The 21464-nt window shown below is 53.8% G+C and overlaps 2 protein-coding genes across 2 annotated transcripts; one reads left to right on the top strand and one right to left on the bottom strand.

Moving 5' to 3' along the window:
* On the top strand, nucleotides 1-14965 carry CC2D1A (coiled-coil and C2 domain containing 1A). The gene is made up of 29 exons (XM_016217974.2): nucleotides 1-60; nucleotides 1391-1526; nucleotides 2513-2628; nucleotides 2722-2787; nucleotides 3063-3197; nucleotides 3292-3526; nucleotides 6736-6860; nucleotides 7186-7258; nucleotides 7427-7498; nucleotides 7590-7726; nucleotides 7806-7878; nucleotides 8565-8698; nucleotides 9066-9180; nucleotides 9262-9434; nucleotides 10151-10273; nucleotides 10360-10418; nucleotides 10509-10625; nucleotides 11893-11966; nucleotides 12041-12099; nucleotides 12218-12269; nucleotides 12355-12454; nucleotides 12541-12631; nucleotides 12936-13073; nucleotides 13165-13226; nucleotides 13806-13869; nucleotides 13966-14092; nucleotides 14167-14243; nucleotides 14326-14373; nucleotides 14452-14965. The coding sequence occupies exons 1-29, from the start codon at nucleotides 1-3 to the stop codon at nucleotides 14470-14472; spliced, it is 2862 nt and encodes a 953-aa protein (XP_016073460.2). The 3' UTR covers nucleotides 14473-14965.
* A 706-nt stretch (nucleotides 14966-15671) lies between these two features.
* Nucleotides 15672-20068, bottom strand: PODNL1 (podocan like 1). The gene is made up of 9 exons (XM_016217968.2): nucleotides 19787-20068; nucleotides 19224-19317; nucleotides 18851-18915; nucleotides 18626-18735; nucleotides 18219-18375; nucleotides 17837-17952; nucleotides 16778-17435; nucleotides 15965-16113; nucleotides 15672-15822 (listed from the first exon to the last, which is right to left on the bottom strand). The coding sequence occupies exons 1-9, from the start codon at nucleotides 20066-20068 to the stop codon at nucleotides 15672-15674; spliced, it is 1782 nt and encodes a 593-aa protein (XP_016073454.2).
* Between the last annotated feature and the right edge of the window lie 1396 nt (nucleotides 20069-21464).

Genomic DNA, 21464 nt, shown 5'->3' with positions numbered 1-21464 from the left:
ATGCACAAGAGGAAGGAAACCCCGGGACCCCCGGGCCGAGGAGCCGCCACCGCCCGCCAGGTGAGTCTGTACCCCGCAGCCCCGCCGAAAGAATCCTCCCTACCCCTCAGAGGGACCCGATCTCCACCCCCAGGTGAGCCCCGGTCCCCGCCCCCAAGTGAGGTTCGACCCCCAAAGTGCGGCCTACTGGACCTGGCTCCCCAGCTTCTGGCGCCGCGCCCTAGGCCCAGGGCCACCTGTTGCCGTAGCAGCTCCAGTAGGGGAGGGGAAGGCCTCGACCTGGGATAAGGACGGGTACTGCTCCCCAGGCCTGAGCAGCTTTGAACCCTCGCATCAGCCAGGCCAGGTCAGACTCTTTTTATCCCCATTGTAAAGATGAGGACATTGAGACCCAGAAAAGTGAAGACACCTGCCCGAGGTCATGGGAATTAAACACTTGGCCAGAGCTAAGCCCAAATCCAGAGCTGCTGCCATTAGCCCACAGGACTGTGGCTGAGTCCCTTCCCCCCCTCTCCCATCTCCTCTGTCCCAGGCACCAGGAGAGTTTGATTTTTCTCAGCTTTGATGGAAGGAGTCCAGGCCATTGCTTAGTGCCCAGGTGTTAGAGTCTGGCCAACCTGAAGTTCCCTCCTGGCCTCTGCACATTAGATACTTGGCCTCACAGCTCTCAGCCTATTTCCTCATCTGTAAAATGGAGGCCCTAAGAGTCCCTATGTCATAGGACAGGTGTGAAAAATCATTGGGATAGTTTATGGAAAGTACTAGAACACAGCACTCAGTGTTACTATCATTGTTACTATTAGGAGGAGCCATACATAATTGCCAATAATGGGCAATTTTTGATTCACAGAAAGGGCAATTTTGTGTAGTTCAACCTAATATTATCATGTCATGATGGGTCATTAACCAGGATGGGATAGGATAGGAAGTTAGTTTGTTACAGAGCAAAGACCCCACTTTAAATGTCACATTACTGTCAGGGCTTCTGTTTACTTTTGACACCTCCAACCTTCCTGCATGGCCCCTTCTGTGGAGGATGCTGGAAGGAAAAGTCCAGGTGTGTAGAGTGGCTGTGCTTTGGGCAGGGTGTGAGGCCTGCTTTCCCTACTGATCTCTGCTATCAGAGACCTGGGTGCGGATTCAGAGCAGGGAGCTGGACCTCTCTGTCTGCCCTTTGCCCCATGTTAATCTATGGCAGAGGGCCTAGCCCATCTTGGGACACCTGTTGCATTCTGGACCTGTTCCGGACTTCTGACACTCCCCAGGGAAATGGCTTATGCCAGGAGGTCTGGGTTTTCTTTCTCGCAAGGGGACTTTGGGTCCATCATAGCTGCCTTTGGTTAGGTGGGGTGCATCTCAAGGTCTGACTGGACTCTTGCTGTTCCTGCAGCTGGGCCTGCTGGTTGACCTCTCCCCAGATGGCCTGATGATCTCCGAGGATGGAGTTAACAATGAGGAACTGGAGGCCGAGTTCTTGGCTTTGGTTGGGGGCCAGCCTCAAACTTTGGAGAAGCTCAAAGGCAAAGGTGAGACTCTCAACCCATCCCTGGAACATTTCCTGAGCTCTACTGTGGGCCAGGCTCAGAGCTGGGTGCTAGGAAGATGGGGGAAAAGAGACAGAGAAGGGCCCTGCCGTCCTGAAACTCACAGTCTGGGTTAAAAGTTAAGCTATCAACTCTTGACCCAGAGTGAGGGTTCAAATCCCAGCTCAGCCTCTTACTGGCTGTGACTTAATGAGTACCAGCACCTGTGTGGGCCTCAGTTTCCCCATCTATAAAATGGGAATAAACCACACTTACAGGAATTAATCATCTGTTGTTCTTAAAGCACTTCACGAAGGACCTGGTAACCTACTGTCTTGGAATCAGGGCTGGGATGGGGGAAGCACAGAGCATTGGGAGAGACCCGTGAGCTGGAAGGGGATTCTTGGAGGAGGCACACATGATGGGGAGGGCCACATGAAGAGTTGGAGAGCACTTCTGGGGGGGTCACAGAACATGCAAAGGCCCTGGGAGAGATGGCAGTGGACAGAGGATTCCAAAGTGGTCAAGTAGGGCTGCAGCCCAGACAGCAAAGTAGCCTTTACACTTTTTAGCTAATACAGTTGATCCTCATTATCACAAATTCAGTATTAGTGAATTCACCTACTGGCTAAAATTTATTTATAATCCCAAATCAGTATATGCAGCTCTTTTTCAGTCATTCTTGGACATGCACAGAGCCACAAAAAGTTTGAGTCACCCAACTTGGCCAGTGTCCCACAGTGAGGAAAGTTCCAGAGCCAGAGTTTAAACTCGGGCTTCATAAGGAAGGGATAAGGCCAGTGAGGTCAGCTGGGAAGTAGGATCATGCCTGCCGATCCTAGGGCAGTAGGATGCCATGGATGTGCCAGGAGGGAGACATGCCGTCCCATTGCCTGCTACTCTATTCTCCGGGACTGTGGGTGACCAGGATGGGAGGCCAGGGACTCTTGAAGGATCCCAGTTCAGCTGGCACCTCCCCCTGCTGCCAGGTCCTCTGCCCATGGAGGCCATTGAGAAGATGGCCAGTTTGTGCATGAGAGACCCTGATGAGGATGAGGAGGAAGGGACAGATGAGGAGGATGTGGAGGCTGATGATGACCTGCTGGTGAGTGTCCAGGACGGGGCCGGGGACCTCCCCTCCCATTGTTGCCCCATCCATTGGTTCCCCATGCAGGCCCTTGGCCTTGTGTCCCTACAGGCAGAACTTAATGAGGTCCTTGGGGAAGAGCAGAAGACTTTGGAGTCCCACCCTCCTGTGGCCCAGGTATGCCTCTGACAACCCTGTTCCCTATAGCCCAGGGTTCAAAGCCTTCCCTTGAACCTCTTAGCCATGTGACCACAGGCAGGTGATGGGACACCTCTGAGCTTCAGTTCTCTATACTAGGAAAGGGTATGATCATTTCTGCCCCTCCAAGGTGGGGGCAACTTGTCCAGGGGTGACACGCCTGATGTGCAGTAGGCCCTCAACCAAGGACACCTTCAGTGTGGGCCAAATTGGGTCACCACCCACCCACACCATGCCCCTGGCCCCTCCCACAGCCAAAAGCCACAGCCCCCAGCCCAGAGGTGGAGGCCACCTTGCAGGAGAGGCTGGCCCTCTACCAGACAGCGATTGAAAGTGCTAGGCAAGCCGGAGACAGCGCCAAAATGCGGCGCTACGACCGGGGACTTAAGGTGAGTGAACAGACAAGAGGGTACTGGGACCCCACCACTGCTCCTGCACTCAGCTCTGGGCTCTTCCAAAACCCACATTTACACCTTCTCCCAGACACTGGAAAACCTGCTGGCCTCCGTCCGGAAGGGCAATGCCATTGACGAAGAGGACATCCCACCACCAGTTGCTGTGGGGAAGGGCCCAACAGCTGCATCCAGTCACACGCCTGCACCCACTCTGCCAGCCTCTGTGAACCTGCCGGCCCCAGAACCCAGGGTCACGGTGGAGGGTCCTCCTTCCAATGCCCCAGCCTTGTCACTGGGCTTGGCTAAGCCCCAGCTGCCCCCAGGTAGGCCAAGAGCAGGGATGTTGACATGGGATGTCAGAGTATAAGATATATTCAGTGGTTGAATATATACCCTGTACTCTCTATGAGGGTATAGGCCCTGTACTGATTATTAGATATTGTAAACACTCCTTCCTTTCCAAAGTCTTCATGCCCCTGGAGTTCATTAATACCATTCTGTGTGTGTGTGGTGGTGGTAAAATATATATAACATAACATGCCATTTTAACTATACCTCAGTGTGCGCAATTGAGTAGCATTACACAACCATCACCTCTACTTCCGAAACTTCACCCCAAACAGAAACTGTCCCCATTAAACACTAACTCCCTATATCCATATCCCTCCCCCAGCTCCTAGTAACCTCTCTTCTACTTTCTGTCTCTGTGAATTTGCCTCTTCTAGATATTTTATGTAAGTAGAACCATACACTATTTGTCTTTTTCTGTCTGGCTTCTTTCACTTAGGATAACATTGCAGCCTGTGTCAGAACTTTATTCCATTTTAGGGCTGAATAACATTCCCACATATAGAGTTTTAAGTGAATAATTCTCAAGCATTCAGCTTGTCTGTCTTTTTTACTAAAATTCACCTGGCTGGAGGAGGCACCTACCTAGAGGTTTTCCTTCCCAACCTCCCCATTTTGGGTCGCCCTCCTCCCACTACAGGAAAGGAGTACCCAACCCCCTCCTTTCTAGAATTTGAACTCTGGGCTCTGCTCTAGGGACAAACACTCCCAGACGGGAACCAATAAGATGACATAAAAGGCTGGCTTAGGATTAAGAACGTGGACACTGGTCTCTAAATCTTTCAGCAGCCAGGTTTGTCTCTAGGCCGTTGTTTTTGGCAATGTTCAAGGAGGACTGTTGGAAATTGTCACCTGAAATTCTTTGCCGAAACCATCCCAAATTTTTCACGGTGGGGATTTTGGCATATGGTTTGGGAGGGGTTTGGAGAATCGTGTGATTTCGCAATAACAAGACTCCATCTATTCCCATCTATTTGTTGGTGTGAAGCAGGTTTTTCTACACTTTAAAAAAGGAAAAATTAAAATAGGAGAAGAATGAATGGGAATCAGGAGCTAAATGTTAGGAGGTGGACTCAGCTTTTACTGTATCAGCAAGAGGTACCTTGCCAATAAAATTTTACTCTTGGTTTGTAAAAGATATTTATCAGAAAGCTTGACCTATTTACACTATGCTCAATTACATACTAAATATAATTGTAACAGTAATTCAACCCCAGAAGAAAAAATTTTAACACTGAGAGGAACTTGCAATAATAATAAATCAAATCAATCAAATATCAAGGTGTTTAGTTTCAACCTGTAGATACCTTCTCAGGCAAGTGCCCCAAAACTTAAAGCTCTGGGTCCAGTTGTCAGTCTGCAAAAGTACAATGCAGGCTGTTTCCCAGGTGTTTCTAGGATTTGTGGTCACTGGGTGGTGTTTCTCATACCAACAACTGTACCTGTTGCTTTCAACTAAGAGATACTTCCTCTGAAAATGTATTGAGCGTATTATTTGAAACTAACTAAATTACTATTTAAAAAGCAGTTTTCCCAACTTTACTAACATACCACATAAATGTGTTTTGGTTACAAATGTATGATAGGGTGGTCAAAAAAGGCTTTCAAGTACCCACATAGATCATGTTAGGATTAAATTCTGGGGGGGACGTGGATAGACAGAAGAGAAGAAGTAGGAAATTCCCAACTGCTAAAAGTGAATCCTGGGAAATATTTTATAAGTAAATGTTGGTATGTACTCAAAAGAATTGAAAGCAGAGACATGAAGAGATATTTGCATAGCCATGTTCATAGCAGCGTGACCAAAAGGTAGAAGCAACCCAAGTGTCTATTGATGGATGAATGGATAAACAAAATAGTATATCTGTACAATGAAATATTATGCAGTTTTGAAAACGAAGGACATTCTTGCCCTGGCCTTTGGAACGTTGGTTGGAGCATCGTCCCATATACCAAAAGGTGGCAGGTTCGATTCTCGGTCAGGGTACATACCTAGGTTGCAGGTTCAATCCCTGGTTGGGGCGCATATGGGAGGCAATCAATCACTGTTTCTCTCTCACATTGATTTCTCTCTCTCCCCCTTCCTCTCTCTATAAAAATCAGTAAAAAACATATCCTTGGGTGAAGATTTAAAGTAATAATAAAACTAGCCAGTTTTGCTCAGTGGTTAGAGCATCTGCCTGCGGACTGAAGGATCCCAGGTTCGATTCTGACCAAGTGCATGTACTGTGGTTCCAGGCTTGATCCTGGCCCTGGTCAAGGCTCGTGTAGGAGGCAACCAATCAATATGTCTCTCTCACATCGATGTTTCTCTCCCTCTCTCCCTCTCCCCTTTCCACTCTCTCTGAAAAGCAATGGGAAAAATATCCTCCGGTGAGGATTAAAAATAATAAATAATAATAATAAAATAAATAAATAAAAAGGAAGGACATTCTGACACATGCTACAATGTAGATGAACCTTTTGGATGTTATGCTAGATGAAATAAGCCAGTCAGTCACATAAGAACAAATATTGTCTGAGTCTACTTATGTGATGTTCCTAGAGGAGTCAAATTCATAGAGACAGACAGTAGAATGGTGGGTGAGGGGGTTGGGGGAGGAGGAATGGGGTGTCAGTGTTTAATGGGGACAGAGTTTCAGTTTGGAAAGATGAAAGTGTTCTGTTCTGTGGATGGATGGTGGTGATGGTTACACAACAAATGGATGTACTTAATGCCACTGAACTGTATACTTGAAAATGGTTAAGATGGTGAATTTTGCCTTACTCGTATTTTGTCATATTTTTAAAAAAATGTGAATATTTGTAAGTTCCAAATCACCATGGTAGTTAAAATACATTAGATTTAAGAGTGGTGTGATGGTTTTCTTTTCGAATGTCAATATTTGCAAGATACTGGGAATGACAACCTTGGCCACTTTTGAAACTTAAAAAATTTTTAGATGTCAACTTAAAAATGCTTAAGGGTACATAAAATTTTCCAAAATTTTGGGGGTGCAAAACAGCAATGGCTCTGGAGCCTGCTGGGCCTAAGTTGAGTCCCCACCATGCATTCTTCAGGCTGTGTGACCTTGGGGAGATAGCATCCCCTCTCTGAGCCTTAGTTCTCACATCTATAAAATGGGTCTAAGAACAGTCTTTCTTGTGAGAATATAAATGGTTTGTATGCTGTTCTCCCTGCCAGGTCCCTGCAGCACTGGCTCCCTGGCTCAGTTGCAGAGCCGCCAACGTGAATACAAGCTGGCTGCCCTTCATGCAAAGCAGCAGGGAGATTCCTCCGCCGCCACCAGACACTTCCGTGTGGCCAAGGTGTGTCCAGACTTATGACAGGGTTGGGTGTAAAGGACAGGATGCTTCCAACATTACATGGTGGCAAAGAACGTGGGCTCTGGAGTCAGACATACCTAAATTTGAATCCTGGCTTGATCACTCCCTAGGTGTCATTTGCATCACCTCTTAAAACCTTAGCTTACCTTTTCTGTGAAATGGTTCTAAATGTGAGAAGAGGTTTGAACAAGATGGGGAAAAGGAAGGGGCATAACTGGGAGCCCTCTGTCACATGGCAGGGCATGGAGGCTCCCCATAGGGTCCTGGCACCAGCTACAGCCTCTCCTGATCCCCTTCCTTCTCACAGAGCTTTGATGCTGTTTTGGAGGCCCTGAGCCGCGGGGAACCTGTGGACTTGTCCCGCTTGCCCCCTCCACTTGGTGAGGACACCATCTGCCCACCTTCCAGGACTATTGGAGGCCTCCACTGACTTCCTGATATTGCTGCCCCCTTTGGTCAGGCTTGGAGACCCACTCAGGCCATACCAGCCCGGAGGTGGGGGCAGCCACAAACGAGCCCCTCATTGCACTGGATTTCTCTGCCCCCAGATCAGCTTCCCCCAGATTCACCATCACCACCACTGCAGCCTCCAACTCCCACCACGGTGCTGTCCACACCAGGTAGGCTCCTGGGACTTTGGGCGGGCAGGCAGGCTAGAGCAAGACAGCCTCCCCTTCCGAGACTCTTAACTCTGCCCCTCACCCTCATCAGGCTCAGAGGTTCCCCCACCCCCAAGGACTCTCCTGGAGGCACTGGAGCAGCGGATGGAGCGATACCATGTGGCCGCCGCCCAGGCTAAGACCAAAGGGGACCAGCGGAAGGCTCGCATGCATGAGCGCATTGTCAAGGTGCTTGGGGGCCAAGTGGGTGGGTGAGCAGTACCTGGGGACCGTGCCCAGGGAGTCCTAACACCTGTGTTCCCCACAGCAATACCAAGATGCCATTCGAGCCCATAAAGCTGGGCGAGCTGTGGATGTTGCTGAGCTGCCCGTGCCCCCAGGTAGGCCCTACCCCCTCCCTCCAGCCTCTGAGCTTTTGCAGGTGCTATTCCTTCTGACTGTACAGGCTCAGGAAGTTGATTGCTACACATTCAGGGATTCTGCAAGCTTGTTAGGCATTTGTTAACTTAAAATCAGTACAGTGGGAATGTTTACACCATGGAAATTGGCAAACACTAAAAATCAGGGGGTTTTATTCGAAGAGCCTGTTGGCCAGCCCACTGTTGTCTGATCTTTCCTTTTCTTCTTTGTTTGACTCACTCCTCCCTAATAATCGGCTCTTCAGCTTTGCAAATACCTACTCAGCCTCCTGTTAACCCCCCCAAGTGGGTTGAGGGCCTCCTTTGGGTTCTCAGAGCTGCCTGTGCATCCCTGCTGAGAGCAATGATCTCTCTGCACTTTGGTACTCTAGGAATCTCCCCAGGCCCAGGACCACCCCTTGTACCCAGCACAGCACTTCACAGTGCTTGCTTGTTGGAGTCTGGTCAAGGTCCAGGGTCAGGTGAGAAGAGCTAAGAGACAAGAGAGAGGTTGACATGGTTTGGTGTCTACACCAAACCATCAGCAGCTCCTTCCTGCATTTAAAGGATTCAGAGACCCAAGGTTCCTTTGGAGGGGGAGGAACCCACATTTCCACCATCATGGCACATGTTTCTCTCTCCTGACCGGGCCCTGACTGGCCCCCCAGGCTTTCTCCCTATCCAGGGCCTAGAGGCCTCCGAGTCCACCCAGCCAAGCCTGGTGGGGGTTTTAGAGACTGCTATGAAGCTGGCCAACCAGGACGAAGGCCCAGATGATGAAGAAGATGAGGAGCCTAAGAAGGTGTGAGGGGCCGGGGCCTTGGAGTAAGGCAAGGGAATGGCAGCAAAGTAAATCCTGATGGTCCCAGCCTTGAGCCGTAAAGAACTGGCCTCATATTCTGGCCCTACCACTTCCTAATCATGTGGCCATTGGCAAGTCATTTGGTTCTCTGAGCCTCAGTCTCCTCATCTATAAAGTAGGCATAGTCGTAGTCCCTACCTCCCAAAACTGTTGCAAAGATTCAATGAGAACAGGACTGTATATTGTATTTAGTGCTGAGGAAACAAAAACTAAGCTGGTCATTGTTGTCATTGTCAGGCCCTGACCATTTGGGGAGTGGCCTCATTATAGGTGCTAGGAAAACTCTGACTTTCTCTCCATCCCTCAGCAGCCCAACAGCCCTGCGGCCCCCACAGCCCAGCCCAAGGCCCCACCCTCAAGGGCACCCCAGCCAGGATCAACCTTAGCAGCCAAAGCAGCCCCCAAAGGCACATCCACCAGAGGTAGGTGTCCCCTCCCTACCCTGACTGCCCGTCACCTGGCCATGGGCTGGGCAGCAGCTGCAGATTCCCCTATGCCCACAGCCCAGCAGCAGTTGGCCTTCCTGGAGGGCCGAAAAAAGCAGCTTTTGCAGGCTGCATTGCGAGCCAAGCAGAAGAATGACGTGGAGGGAGCCAAGATGCACTTGCGTCAGGCCAAGGGGCTGGAGCCCATGCTGGAGGCTTCACGCAATGGGCTGCCTGTGGATATCACCAAGGTGAAACCTCTCAGCCTGCTAGACTTTCCCAGGTGCTCGTCTGTCAGGCTCTGGTCACTTAGCAGCCATGTGACTTGGAATATATTAGTCAGGGTGCAGGTTAAGCTGCTGTAACAAATAGGCCCCTCCTAAGAGAGTGATTAAACAAGACAGATGTTTATGTTTCTTGCCTGTAACACTCAGGGTGCTCTGGGCTCTGAAAGATAAAGCCCTCCAGAGCCCAGGTTCTTTCCATTTTGTTTTTCTGCTGCAGCTGAGGAGGTTGTCCTTGTCCATATGGTCCAGGTGGGCTACTAATCTGTCTGTACCCAGTCTGTGGGAAGCCATGAGGGAGAAAAATTGCAGGCCAGTTTCCTCTAAAGGAAGTGACATGGAGTTGTCATCACTACTGCTCACCTCCCATTGTCCAGAACTATCACATGGTTGCACCTAGCTGCAAGGGAGGCTGGAATGTGTCTCTTGGGCTGCCATGTGCCCAGTCAGAACTCCATTATTAGGGAAGAGGGTGTGAGTCAGATTTTGGGGAAATAAACAGCTTTTGCCACTTTGATCAGGACCATCCACTTCTCTCTAAGTATCACTTTTCTCTTTAGGAAAAAAAAAGCAGGAGCATGGGGCAAAGCAGTGGTCAGGGAAGGCCTCTCCAAGGAGGGGTTAGGGCGGGCCTGCTCATTGCTGACCAGCAGGCACCTCCACATGAGCCTTGTCCTTTCCAGGTGCCACCCGCCCCTGTCAACAAGGATGACTTCACCCTGGTCCAGCGGCCTGGCCCTGGTCTGTCTCAGGAGTCCATCCGGCGCTATGGTGAACTCACCAAGCTCATAAGGCAGCAGCATGAGGTTAGGGAGCCTCTGGCCTGGGTCAGCAGACCTCCCCCAGGGTTATGACCCTTTAACCCTCTCTTCGCTGTCTTCTGCTTCACCAGATGTGTCTGAACCATTCTAACCAGTTCACCCACCTGGGCAACATTGCTGAAACCAGCAAGTAAGTGTCCCTACACCCACCGCTGTCTGGTGTGTGCACCCCCAGTCTGTCTCTGGGACCAGGGACCTGAGCAGGGCCCTCTTATGGCAGATTTGAGAAACTGGCAGAGGACTGTAAGAGGAGCATGGAGACTCTGAAGCAGGCCTTCGCCCGGGGTCTCCCCACGCCCACTGCCCGCTTTGAGCAGAGAACCTTCAGCGTCATCAAGTAAGGCCCCGATGGCCCCAATGGCCCCTTGAACCAGATGCCCCTTTGAAGAAGGGTTTTCCCTTCCCGGAGCTGATGGAGGACTTGCCTCTAGAGGAGAATTTGGGTGGATGGTGGGAGCATAGCAAGGGTCCTGAGGCAGGCATGAGGTGTGAATGAAGGATGGCAAGTGAGGGAGTGTTGACAGTGACACATTTGGAAATGGGGAAGATGTAGTAAGTGCAGAGGTGTGCTCTGTCTCAAGGGCCTGTGTGAGCCCATGGAATGGTGGTTGTTGGTCCTGCTCCAGTTAAGTGTTCCACACCCTGGATAGTTGGGACCATTTTTCCACTTATAAATAAGGTTAAGTGCAGCCCTTGGGATAACCTAGGATAACTGTCTAGGAAAACCCACACCGTTTACTCTGGCTTTCCCACGTCTGCATGGCCTGGCTCCTCATCACTTCATTTCTACCTGTTGTCCCCAGTTTGGTTGCCTCCTGCTACACAGACCTCTTTTTGGTCCCTCAAACTCACTAAGCATGTTCTCACTCAGGGCCTTTACCACAGCAGTGCACCCTGCCCAGACCCTGTTCCCCAGGTCTCCATGTAGCATCTCCATGCAGCACCTTTTGACATCCAGCATCATCACCTATGATATCACCTGAGAGACCCTCCCTTACAACCCTATCTAAAGCAGACCCTTCTGAGCACACTTCAGTCTTTCCCCTATTTTAATTCTTTGTAGAGTTGCTTTGTTTATTTATATATTTATTGGTCATCTTTCCACTCAGTCAGCTCAGGCTCCATGAGCACAGAGATGGGTCTCTTTCATTTACTTCTGTATCCTCAGCAGTGAGGATATAGGCTGACACATAGTAGGCTCCAGAAATGTTAAATGATGGGGAAGTCCCCCAGCCATGAGGTCACTGGCTGGCACTTAGTAGGTACTCAAGTAATGTCAAATGAAGAGAAGGCCCATAGCAACTAGGGTACTGGCTGGCAGCTTCCTGAAATACTGTTAAATGAAGGGAAGGTCCCACAGCAGTGAGGCCACTGGCTGGTGCAAAGAAGGTGCTAAATAAATATGTGCAAACTAAGAAAGGACCCAAAGGTTAGTCATTGATGGAACTGGACAGAGAACTCTAGTTTGTCTAATTCTAAAACTGGAGCCCAGGAGCTGAGATACTCCCAAAGGCCAGTGTGGGGTTCCCTACTCCCGCTGAAGGAAAAGGTGGGCAGGCAGTGAGGTTGAGGTACCTCTGTCTCCCCACCTGCCCTCCCGGAAGGATCTTCCCAGACCTCAGCAGCAATGACATGCTCCTGTTCATCGTGAAGGGCATCAACTTGCCCACGCCTCCAGGTGAGGGGGCACCATGCAGGGGTCAGGGCTGTGGGGACCACCTCTGCCTAGCTGTGACCCTTATTTGCCTACAGGGCTGTCCCCCGGTGATCTGGATGTCTTCGTTCGGTTTGATTTCCCCTATCCCAATGTGGTATGTGGAGAGCGAAACAGAGATGGGCTCAAGCCCCATCAGGATGGGAAGTGGGTTGGGCACGGGTCCCAGGCCAGGCCCAAACCCCTGAGCTTTCCTGCCTCCTGTCTGGACCCAGGAAGAAGCTCAGAAAGACAAGACCAGTGTAATCAAGAATACAGACTCCCCTGGTAATTCATGGGCAACAGGTACTCCGCACCCCCTGCAGAAAGAACACAAGACCATGGCCTGACCCCTCCCTCTTTCCCTGGGCAGAGTTCAAGGAGCAGTTCAAACTTTGCATCAACCGCAGCCACCGAGGCTTCCGAAGGGCAATCCAGACCAAAGGCATCAAATTCGAAGTGGTCCATAAGGGGTGAGCTGGGGGCCAGGCACTGCATGGGCTCTCGGGGAGGGGAAGCTGCCCTGGGCCCACCATCATATGTCCCCTCACATATATAGGGGTCTGTTCAAGACTGACCGTGTCCTGGGCACAGCCCAGCTGAAGCTGGATGCCTTGGAGACAGCATGTGAGGTCCGGGAGATCCTTGAGGTAAGAGGGGGACATCAATTTGAACGTTCCATTATGGCTGTGTCACTCGTTAACATTACTCAAATGCTTACTGTCCTGAGTCTTTCAAGCGTCCTCTCTGCTGACCCAGCCCCTCCCCTGGGAGCCTAAGACCTCCTTACTCCCATTCCTAAATACTTCCAGCACCCTGTTCCATTATGACCAGTTGGTGTCTCAGTCATACCCATGGGCTCATACTTAGGAAATCACCTTGGTTCTCCCTGATCCCAGCCCTGGGACTCCAGCTGCTGCCTGCTTCCCAGAAGCCTCTGCTATTCCATCGCAGGTCCTGGATGGTCGCCGGCCCACAGGGGGACGGCTAGAAGTGATGGTCCGGATTCGAGAGCCACTGACGGCCCAGCAATTAGAGACAGTGACTGAGAGGTGGCTGGTCATTGATCCAGTGCCAGCAGCTGTGCCCACAGTAAGACCCCCACCCAGCAGCAACTGCAGGGAGGGAGGCTTGGTTCAAGGGGAACCAAGACTCACAAGACTGGTTTTGTCCTCTGAAGCAGGTTGCTGGGCCTAAAGGGAAGGCCCCTCTCATGCCTGCCCCTACAAGGGAGCCAGGAAACAGGTAGGTGGCTGAGCCAGGCCATGCTGGAAAGAACCCCTCTCTTCCCATTTCAGCCCTTCCTGGACAATATCTCATCAGGCACAAATTGGAGCATGTCCCTTCCCCACTTTAAAACCTTTCCTGGCTTCCTTTCTTCTGGAAGATCCAGTTTAAACTCCTCAGCTTGATCTTTAAGACCTTTTTTGATCTGACCATTATGAATATATCAAGCCTTCTCCCTCTCCACTTCCTCCTGTTGGTTCATGGCTACACCTAGTTTTCACTGTCCTCTGGGCTTCTATGTTACAATGCCCTGAGTACTTCTACCTCTATACTTTTTCCCTGCTCCTCTGCCCAACTCTCCTGTGGTTCCCAATTTGGCTGCTGTCATCTCTTCCAAGAAACCCTCCCTGACTGACTGTTCCCTGTGTATACAGTACAGTTGCCTGAGTATATATCATTACCACTAGGTTGTGGGCTTAGCAACATTGTAGTGGGCCTAGCTTGTCTCAGGCTGTTCTCCAGTGCCCGACATGTTCAATTAAAGGGGTCAGGGATGGAGGATCTTTGCAGACCCTCATCCCTATCCCCACCCCATAGATCTGCCCGGCCCCTGCATAGCCTTAGTGTGCTGGCCTTCGACCAAGAGCGTCTGGAGCGGAAGGTGGGTGCCCACCTACTGAGCTTGGTGGGGCAGGATTGGGGGGGTTCTGCAGGCTCAAGCAGGGCCCTCATAGCCCCCTCTGTACCCCTCGTCCAGATCCTGGCCCTGAGGCAGGCACGGCGCCCAGTGCCCCCGGAGGTTGCCCAGCAGTACCAGGACATCATGCATCGTAGCCAGTGGCAGAGGGCACAGCTGGACCAGGGGGGCCCAGGCATCAGACGAGGTAGGGGCTCCGGGACAGGCACATGGGGGAGGGGCAGTGGCAGTGGCCTCATTCTGACCCCCTCCCACCCTCAGAATACATGGCCCAGCTGGAGCGTCAGCTGCAGTTCTACACAGAGGCTGCCCGGCGCCTGGGCAATGATGGCAGCAGGGTGAGCTGGGTGGAATTTGGGTGGGCACTGGGGGGACCGAGGCTGCCAGGGGCTTCCCACTGATCACCTATTGGATCCCCAGGAAGCTGCAAAGGAGGCACTCTACAGGCGGAACCTGGTTGAGAATGAGGTGAGCTGCTCAGGTGTTGGGATAGGCGGTAGGCAGCTGTAGCCATGGCCCCCCTGACCCCAGTGGACTCTCCTGCAGCTGCAGCGGCTCCGTAGGTGAGGGGCCAATGGGGCTGGCAGCCCCTGGAGATCGGGGAGCAGGCTCAAGGTCCTGGTGCTGGGAGGAGCTGATGTGGCCATGGCCTCAGACCAGATAAGCAGACAATCAGCGGACAATCGGCTCTGGATGGACTCGTCTCCTGCTGGGCCCACCCAGCCTGGTAGAAGCCTCCCTGGCAGGGGGCATGAGGGATGGTGCCCACTAGCCAGCCTGTGAACCTGACCTGTTCTGGAGGTAGAAGAGTGGCTAAGACCAAGCCCTGAGAGCCCCTGTAAGCACTTTACTTCCTGTCCCTCCCCAGCCTTAACCCTTAAAAGCCCACCCATACCCCAAAGAAGCCTCTGAGACCAGCCAGAACCTGGCTGACTTCCCAGGGGGTTACCCTGGCCCAGCCAGGACCTAGGGTTGATACATGGAATAAACAGCCAGGGCCACACTCGGCTCTCCACCTTGCCTTTGTTTCTTGCCCTCAGTGGCTGTGTTGGGCTTCTCCCCCCCCCCCCCCCCACTCCCAGGGGTAGTAGAAGGGAAGGTACATATAAGAGGAGCAGGCTGGGAGAGGGAGCGTCTGTAAAGGATGTGTTCTTGCATGTGAAGGCCCATGTATCTGTCACAGGGTCTGAAACCTGCCTGAGGACACCTGCCCCACCATGCATTTAATCTTCACGTATAAACCCAAATATGCCCAAGGTGGCCTTGGACATATTTGGGTTTAGAGGTGTGTTCAGGCCTTGTGGTGCTTGGTGACACGAGGTTCTCAGGGCCTCGAAATCTAGTCCTGCCACTTACTGGCAATGGGACCTGGACCAAATTGCCTGATCCACTTAGCATTCTACAGCCTCAGTTTCCCCCACTGGATATAGGGATGGTGAGAGCCCTTCCTGTTCCACAAGGTGAAGGTCACCTGATTGGTGGTGAGTGCTTGAAAGAATTAGGCTTTATTGTTGCTGTCTCCATCTGTGCGGGAAGTGAGGACATGGCCAGCAGGGCTGGTGTCGTCTATGCGTCTGGTGTATGAGCTGCATGCCTCAGTGCCTCCCTGTGTGTGCGGTGCCCCAGCTTCCTAGCCAGCATGGGTTAGGTGGCCTTAGCTCTGGAGGCGTGGGAGATACAGGTTCAGGCCCCAGGTGGGCATGTCTCCTTAGTCCATGGCCCAGCCGAAACCCAGGGGTCTGCACCGTTTTGACAGGCCCGTTAGGTCAGGGACCCCCTGCCTGTGGCCGACGTGGTACCGTGGGTGGCAGCTGGATCAGGACCTGCTCAGGATTACCCGTCGTGTCCACCACGCATAGGTGTGGGAGTCCCAGGAAGGCCTCGGGCGCAATGCTGGTCATGTGAAGCCTGTTGGCCCTGGACCAAGAGGCGGGCATGAGGGCAGATGCAAGGGTAGGGGCCACAACCATCCTGACCCCCCTGGCCCAACTGGGGTCCCCCACAGCCCGCCATGGCTTTCCCTTGCCCATCAGGACCCGCCCACCTGCCCTGAGGGCACCTGAGGAAGAGGGCACGCAAGCTGGGTGTGCTGAGGAAGGCTTCGGGGCCCACATGGCTGATGCGGTTGTTCTGCAGGTACAGCTCCTCAAGGGCCTCAGGCAGGTCAGGAGGCACGAAGGACAGCTCATTGTGGCTAAGGTCCAGCACCTGGGCAGGTGGGCAGAGATGGCCCCATGGTGGCTCTAGGCCCTAGGTCAACTGCTCAGCTAAGCCCCAAGCCACTTTCCTCCCGAACCCTCCTCCCCTCCATGTCTAGCCCAGTCCTGCCCCTTCCCCTGGACCCTCTTTGAGGCTGCTGAAATCCTCCCCTCAACAGAGGTAAACAGTTCTTTCTGGGGCACACCCTGCTATAGGTGCTAGGGGCACAGACAAGTTCCCACCTGCTGTGGGAGACATTGGTTCAATTAGTCACTCACGTAGATGGCACTTAATCCATGTCCTCATGCCCTTCTAATGCTCTATCATTTACTTAGGATTTTTATTGATTGCTTTCTCCCTAACCAGGGCATTTATGCCAGGGCAGGAGCTGTGTCACTGTGGCCAGCCCAGAACAATGCCTGACACCCACAGATGCTTTAAACTCTGGAATCTATAATGGTCAGGAGCTAGAGGCCACAGTTTACTAGGGAGGTGGAGGGGGGTGTCTCAGAGGACCAGGCGGCAGGGACAGCACAGCCAAAGGCCTGGAGGCTGGATCTATCTTATCTACCCCAGGGCTATCCCCCTATGGGGGGCTCTTTTTGTGATATCATCGAAGGGCCATAGGGACAGCCTGGGGACAGTCAGTGTGGCTAACCAGCCGACCTCTGACCTGGAGGGCCTTTAGCTCATGCCAGGTGCCGGGCTCGATGTCACCCACTCGGATTTGGTTATATGCCAGGCTGAGCTCTCGCAGCTGGTCCAGGCCAGCCAGTGGCTCGGGGTCTAGGGCCCGCAGCTGGTTGCGCTGCAGCTGCAGGGTGTGCAGGCCAGTGGGCAGACCGGTGGGCACCCGAGTCAGTTGGTTGCCAGCCAGATCAAGGTTGAGTAGAGCACGCAGTGGACGGAAGGCCTGGTGGTGCACACGGGCACTGACCAGGTTGTTGTAGGCCAGGTTGAGCTCGGCCAGGCGTGGAGTGGCAGCCAGGTCACCGGCCCCTAGTGCAGCCACACGGTTGTGGGGCAGCACCAGGGACCGAAGGCGACGTGGCAGTGCCAGGGGCACGCGCTCCAGCCTATTACCATAAACATGCAGCGTGTGCAGGCCCCGCAGAGGCCGCAGCACCCCTGCAGGCAGCCCCGCTGCCCCCAGTTGGTTGTTCTGAAGCAGCAGGTAGCGAAGTCCCCGTGCCCCACGAAGCCTGGCTGCCTCCACCTGCTGGATGCGGTTCCGGCCAAGGTGCAGCACAGCCAGGGTGCGGGGCAGGCCAGCGGGCACCGTGGCCAGCTGATTGTGGGACAGGTCTAGGTACTCGAGGCGGTGTAGTTTGCTGGTGGGAGAGAGGGGTGGCATCATTCTGGGCACCCAGCGTTAGGGACCAGGTGGATATTGAGTGGGGGGGCAGGAGGGCGGATGAGTGGTACTGAGAGATGTAAGCTGGAAATTCCAACGTTGGGGTGGTGAGTTGGGAGATCTGGGTGGGAGGTAAACTTGGGGTGATCAAGGCAGGTTCTGGCCTGAGGATTAGATGCAGGGAGGATGAGAACAGAGTTCTGGGTCCAGATCTGCATGTGACAGCTGTGATGTTGGGTAACAAGGGGCTGGGCTGAGCCTGGTGCACAGTAGGTGCTTACCATGGGGTAGGAGTGATACAGAGGAGGGGGACAGAGGGTGGCAGCCTCTATTGCCACCATGAGATTATACCCCATCCCATCTTGTCCCAAGCCCCACCTGAAGGTGGTGGCATCCAGGCCACTGTCTGTCAGCTGGTTGTGTTGGAGGTAGAGCTCACGGAGGTGGGTCTGGCGGCTCAGGGCTCCTCGGGGTACCTTGGAGATGAGGTTGTTCTGGGAAGGAAGGAGAGAATGAAACCCAGGGTCCAGAATAGAAGGCAGTGGAGAGCCACAGAAGGCTCTTGAGTAAGGGAGTGATAGATGAGGAGCTGACTTTAGCAAGGCTGCTCAGAGAGCACTTGTGACTGACTTGTGCCGGTGGTAGAGACTCAGAGAAAGATATTTGTGACCACTGGAATTTTTAGGAGGCAGAGGGGTCTTCCAGGAGAGAGGTGAAGAGGGTTGGTGGGGGACAGGCGGAAAAGGTGAAGGAGGGGCACCTGCAGGTGGAGCTGCTCCAGAGAGGGTGGCAGGCTTGGCGGCAGGTAGCTGAGCTGGTTGTTGGAGAGGCTGAGGGTGGTGAGGGCCTCAGAACAGTGGAAGGCATCGGGGGGCAGGCCGGCATTGCTCAGCTGGTTGTTGTGGAGGTACACGGACCTGAGGGGAGCCAGGCTCCGGCCACCAGCCTGCCCCTGGCTCCCTACCACTCCCCTTCTGCACCCCAGCTCAGGGCTACTTTTAGTGTGTGTGTGCATGTGTGTGTGAATGGAGTTCTCCAGACAGCATCCAGGGTCCTGTCTCCCCCAAACCTCCCAGGGCAGGCTCATGACCTCCTTCAGATCCCCAGGGTGAGGAGTGACATAGGGATGCCTGAGGCCTGGAGGGCCTGCATTACGCCAGGGGCTACCTGAGCGCCGGCTTCTCCCCAAAGGTGAGTGGGAAGATCTCCGTCACTTGGTTGGCAGCCAGATCCGCTACTCGGAGGGAACGAGGCAGAAACTGGGGGGCCACCGAGAGCTGTGGGAGCATAGTGTGCAGATCCTGGCGGCACCTTCCAGCCCCCTGCTGTCCCCTCTGCACTCTGCTGTGTGACCTGGCTGGGCTGGGGTGGGGGTTTGGGTGAGGGGCTCACCTTGTTGTGGGCCAAGTAGATGTGCTGCAGCTGGGTGAGGGACTCAAAGGCCTCGTCCGGCAGGCCTGGGAGCGGAGCGGGTATTGAGGGGACCCAGGCCTGGTAGGGGGCAGGGGGAGTCTGTGCTCCCAGCTGCCCCAGGGCTCCTGGCCTGGGACTGGCAGAGGCTCCTGGCCTGGGACTGGTAGAGGCTCTTCCAGGCATCCCAGTCCACAAAAGCCACAGGGCCCCCCCTCCCCATCCCCTGAGTTTCCATCCTGCTCAGCAAAGGGCAGTTCTCGGAACTGCCACAGAGCTTCTCCCTCCCCCATGCTGGGTCTGTGGGCAGCCCTGTAGCAAGCCAGGAAGGGGCAGCCCCCTTGTTCCCCCTCACCCTCAGAGGAGATGAGATTGTTGTGCAGATTGAGAGTTTGAAGACCACTGAGGCGTGACAGCTCATTGTAAGGGAGCTCCTGGAGTTGGTTGTTCTGGGGGGGAAGCATTCACACCCCTGACCCGGATGACCCTGAGCCCTCAACCAGAGCCCCAGCCCTGATTCTCAGCTTCTCATCAGCCTAAGCAAGAGAGCCCCACCACCCCATTACCCCCATAGTTGATCCCAAATGCTTCATCACCCCTTAACCAAAAGGACATTGATCCCAATGCCCCATCCTCCCCTATAGTTGACTTCTGACACCCATCACCTTCACCCCAGACAACCTCATCTATACTGCCAAGATTTTGACCCCCTGAGACCCCAAACTCTCAGCCCCTCCCACATCCAATATCTATACCCCACCTCCAAAACTCATCAAGGTCAATTTCCATCAATTTTAAGACCCACACGCCCAATGCTCACCCCTGTATGTGGACCCCACACCTATCACTCAATTCCAGCACTTCCCAAGCTCATCCCACTTCACCCCACCCTGCAACGTCCCGGTCCCCCGCCCTCACCTGCAGGGAGAGGTGCTGAACCTCCCTGGTGATGTTGTGAGGGAACACCCGCAGGTCCAGGCCATCGCAGTCCACTGTGTCAGCCCGGGGGCAGGAGCAGCGCAGGGGGCAGGCCCTGGGCAGGGGCTGCGAGCTCTCCCCCAAGTGGGGGAAAGCTGTGTCCTCCATGCCAGGGGTGGTTGGGGGGCCTGGGAGCAGCAGCAGGAGCAGCAGCAGCAGGCTTAGCCGCTGGGAGTGGAGGGACAGGTCAGGGTGTTGCCAGGTTGGGCATCTTGTCACCATGGCAACAAGAGCATTCCACAGGGGGTGTGGGGGCAGGCAGGCCCCACCCTCACACCTTACCCCACCCCACCTCACCATAGCCAGCCCCAGTTCAGCTCTCTTGCCTGAACTGCCGACCAGGGCTTCCTAATGGAAACCAGGCGGTCACCTCCTGGAGCCTCTGCCGTGGCTGCCACCACCCCCCATTTCTTGGCACAGGCCACCCTCCCTGCAGCCTATTCCCCCAGTGGCTCAAGAGAGCTGGCCCACCCCCTTGCCTGACTTGGTGAGGGTGGGTGCGCTGCTGTATGGGGTGGTAAGGAAAGGCCAGCCTGTCCCCTTGGTTCCCCACCCCCAACCCCCCCAGCTCTGCTTGCGTAACCTCAGCCAGCTTGGGCCGGGCTACAGGAGCAAGGAATGTTTGGGGGAAAGCTAAGATTCACCCTGTCTGGTATTTGGGCCGACCACAGGAATAGGGGTGGAGGCAGAGGAGTGGGGGTGATGCAGACCGCAGAAGGGGTCCCCAAGGAACTAAGGCTGGTGGGGAGGGGTCAGGGCAGGCCTGGGCTCAGCCTGCCAGCCCAGACACCAACCTGGAGGCTCTCAGCCAGGTCTGCTATCTGTGCCCCTCCTATCCCACCACCAGCTGTCCTCACTGGCAGCCACACTGCCCCTCACCCTAAATGTCCACAGCCATCACTGCCTGAAAGGAAATTACACGTATGGAGGCACCAGCCTGGCAGTAAAGGATGTTCATTGAGTGCCAGCCTGCCTGGGCTTCAACCTGGGAACAGCCACTTCTCTGGGCCTTGGTTTCCCACTCTGCAAAGTGGGGTGCCACTGGGTGAGGAAATCAGTCTCTACCCCTAGTCTTGTGGTAGGCAGATAGACAGACATAAGCCAGGTACAGAAGTCACCAGGGCAGAAAATGCCCAAGTGCCAGGCAACAGGCAAAACTGGGAAAGCAAGGACCTCCCCCCAGGGTCACCTTTCTTCCCCTAGCATGTTGCTGGTCATGCAGTTTAGACCCCCTGACTTTTCATATGGCTAGTCATGGGACATGGACCTTCCCTTGATCTTTCCTCCCCTGGCATGTCGCTAGTCACGTGATAGACCCCTTTGGAGGAGGAACAAGGCATCGAAGAGTGGCCTCATGCGACTCACATCTATGCGGGCCCTTGCACAACCACTCCCTTAAGCATTAACCCCTAGGGATAACATCTAGACCTCAGTTGTGTCTCAGTTCCAGGCCTAGAAAAGCATTAAGGCCAGGTGGGATGATAGCATGGTTGACATCTGGACCAGCTGCGATGAGTAATGACTCCCTGCCCCGACACCTACCAAACCGTAGAGAACAGGACCCTGAAAGGACACACCTACAAAAGCTGATGGATATTCTATTGAGATCTTCCCCTGG

Source organism: Miniopterus natalensis, chromosome 4 (assembly GCF_054644295.1).
Source record: "Miniopterus natalensis isolate mMinNat1 chromosome 4, mMinNat1.hap1, whole genome shotgun sequence".
NCBI classification, from domain to species: Eukaryota; Metazoa; Chordata; class Mammalia; order Chiroptera; family Miniopteridae; genus Miniopterus; species Miniopterus natalensis.
This window is presented reverse-complemented; position numbering and strand designations above follow the sequence as displayed.

Excerpts from the sequence above, each read along its gene's own strand:
- CC2D1A (XM_016217974.2), top strand. The coding sequence starts at position 1 with ATGCACAAGAGGAAGGAAACCCCGGGACCCCCGGGCCGAGGAGCCGCC. Across the intron at positions 10,419-10,508 it reads AACATTGCTGAAACCAGCAA|ATTTGAGAAACTGGCAGAGG; the intron begins GTAAGTGTCCCT and ends CTCTTATGGCAG. Across the intron at positions 13,074-13,164 it reads TGCCAGCAGCTGTGCCCACA|GTTGCTGGGCCTAAAGGGAA; the intron begins GTAAGACCCCCA and ends CCTCTGAAGCAG.
- PODNL1 (XM_016217968.2), bottom strand. The coding sequence starts at position 20,068 with ATGGTGACAAGATGCCCAACCTGGCAACACCCTGACCTGTCCCTCCAC. Across the intron at positions 19,318-19,786 it reads TTCAGCACCTCTCCCTGCAG|AACAACCAACTCCAGGAGCT; the intron begins GTGAGGGCGGGG and ends CTTCCCCCCCAG. Across the intron at positions 15,823-15,964 it reads TTGCGTGCCCTCTTCCTCAG|GGCCAACAGGCTTCACATGA; the intron begins GTGCCCTCAGGG and ends CTCTTGGTCCAG.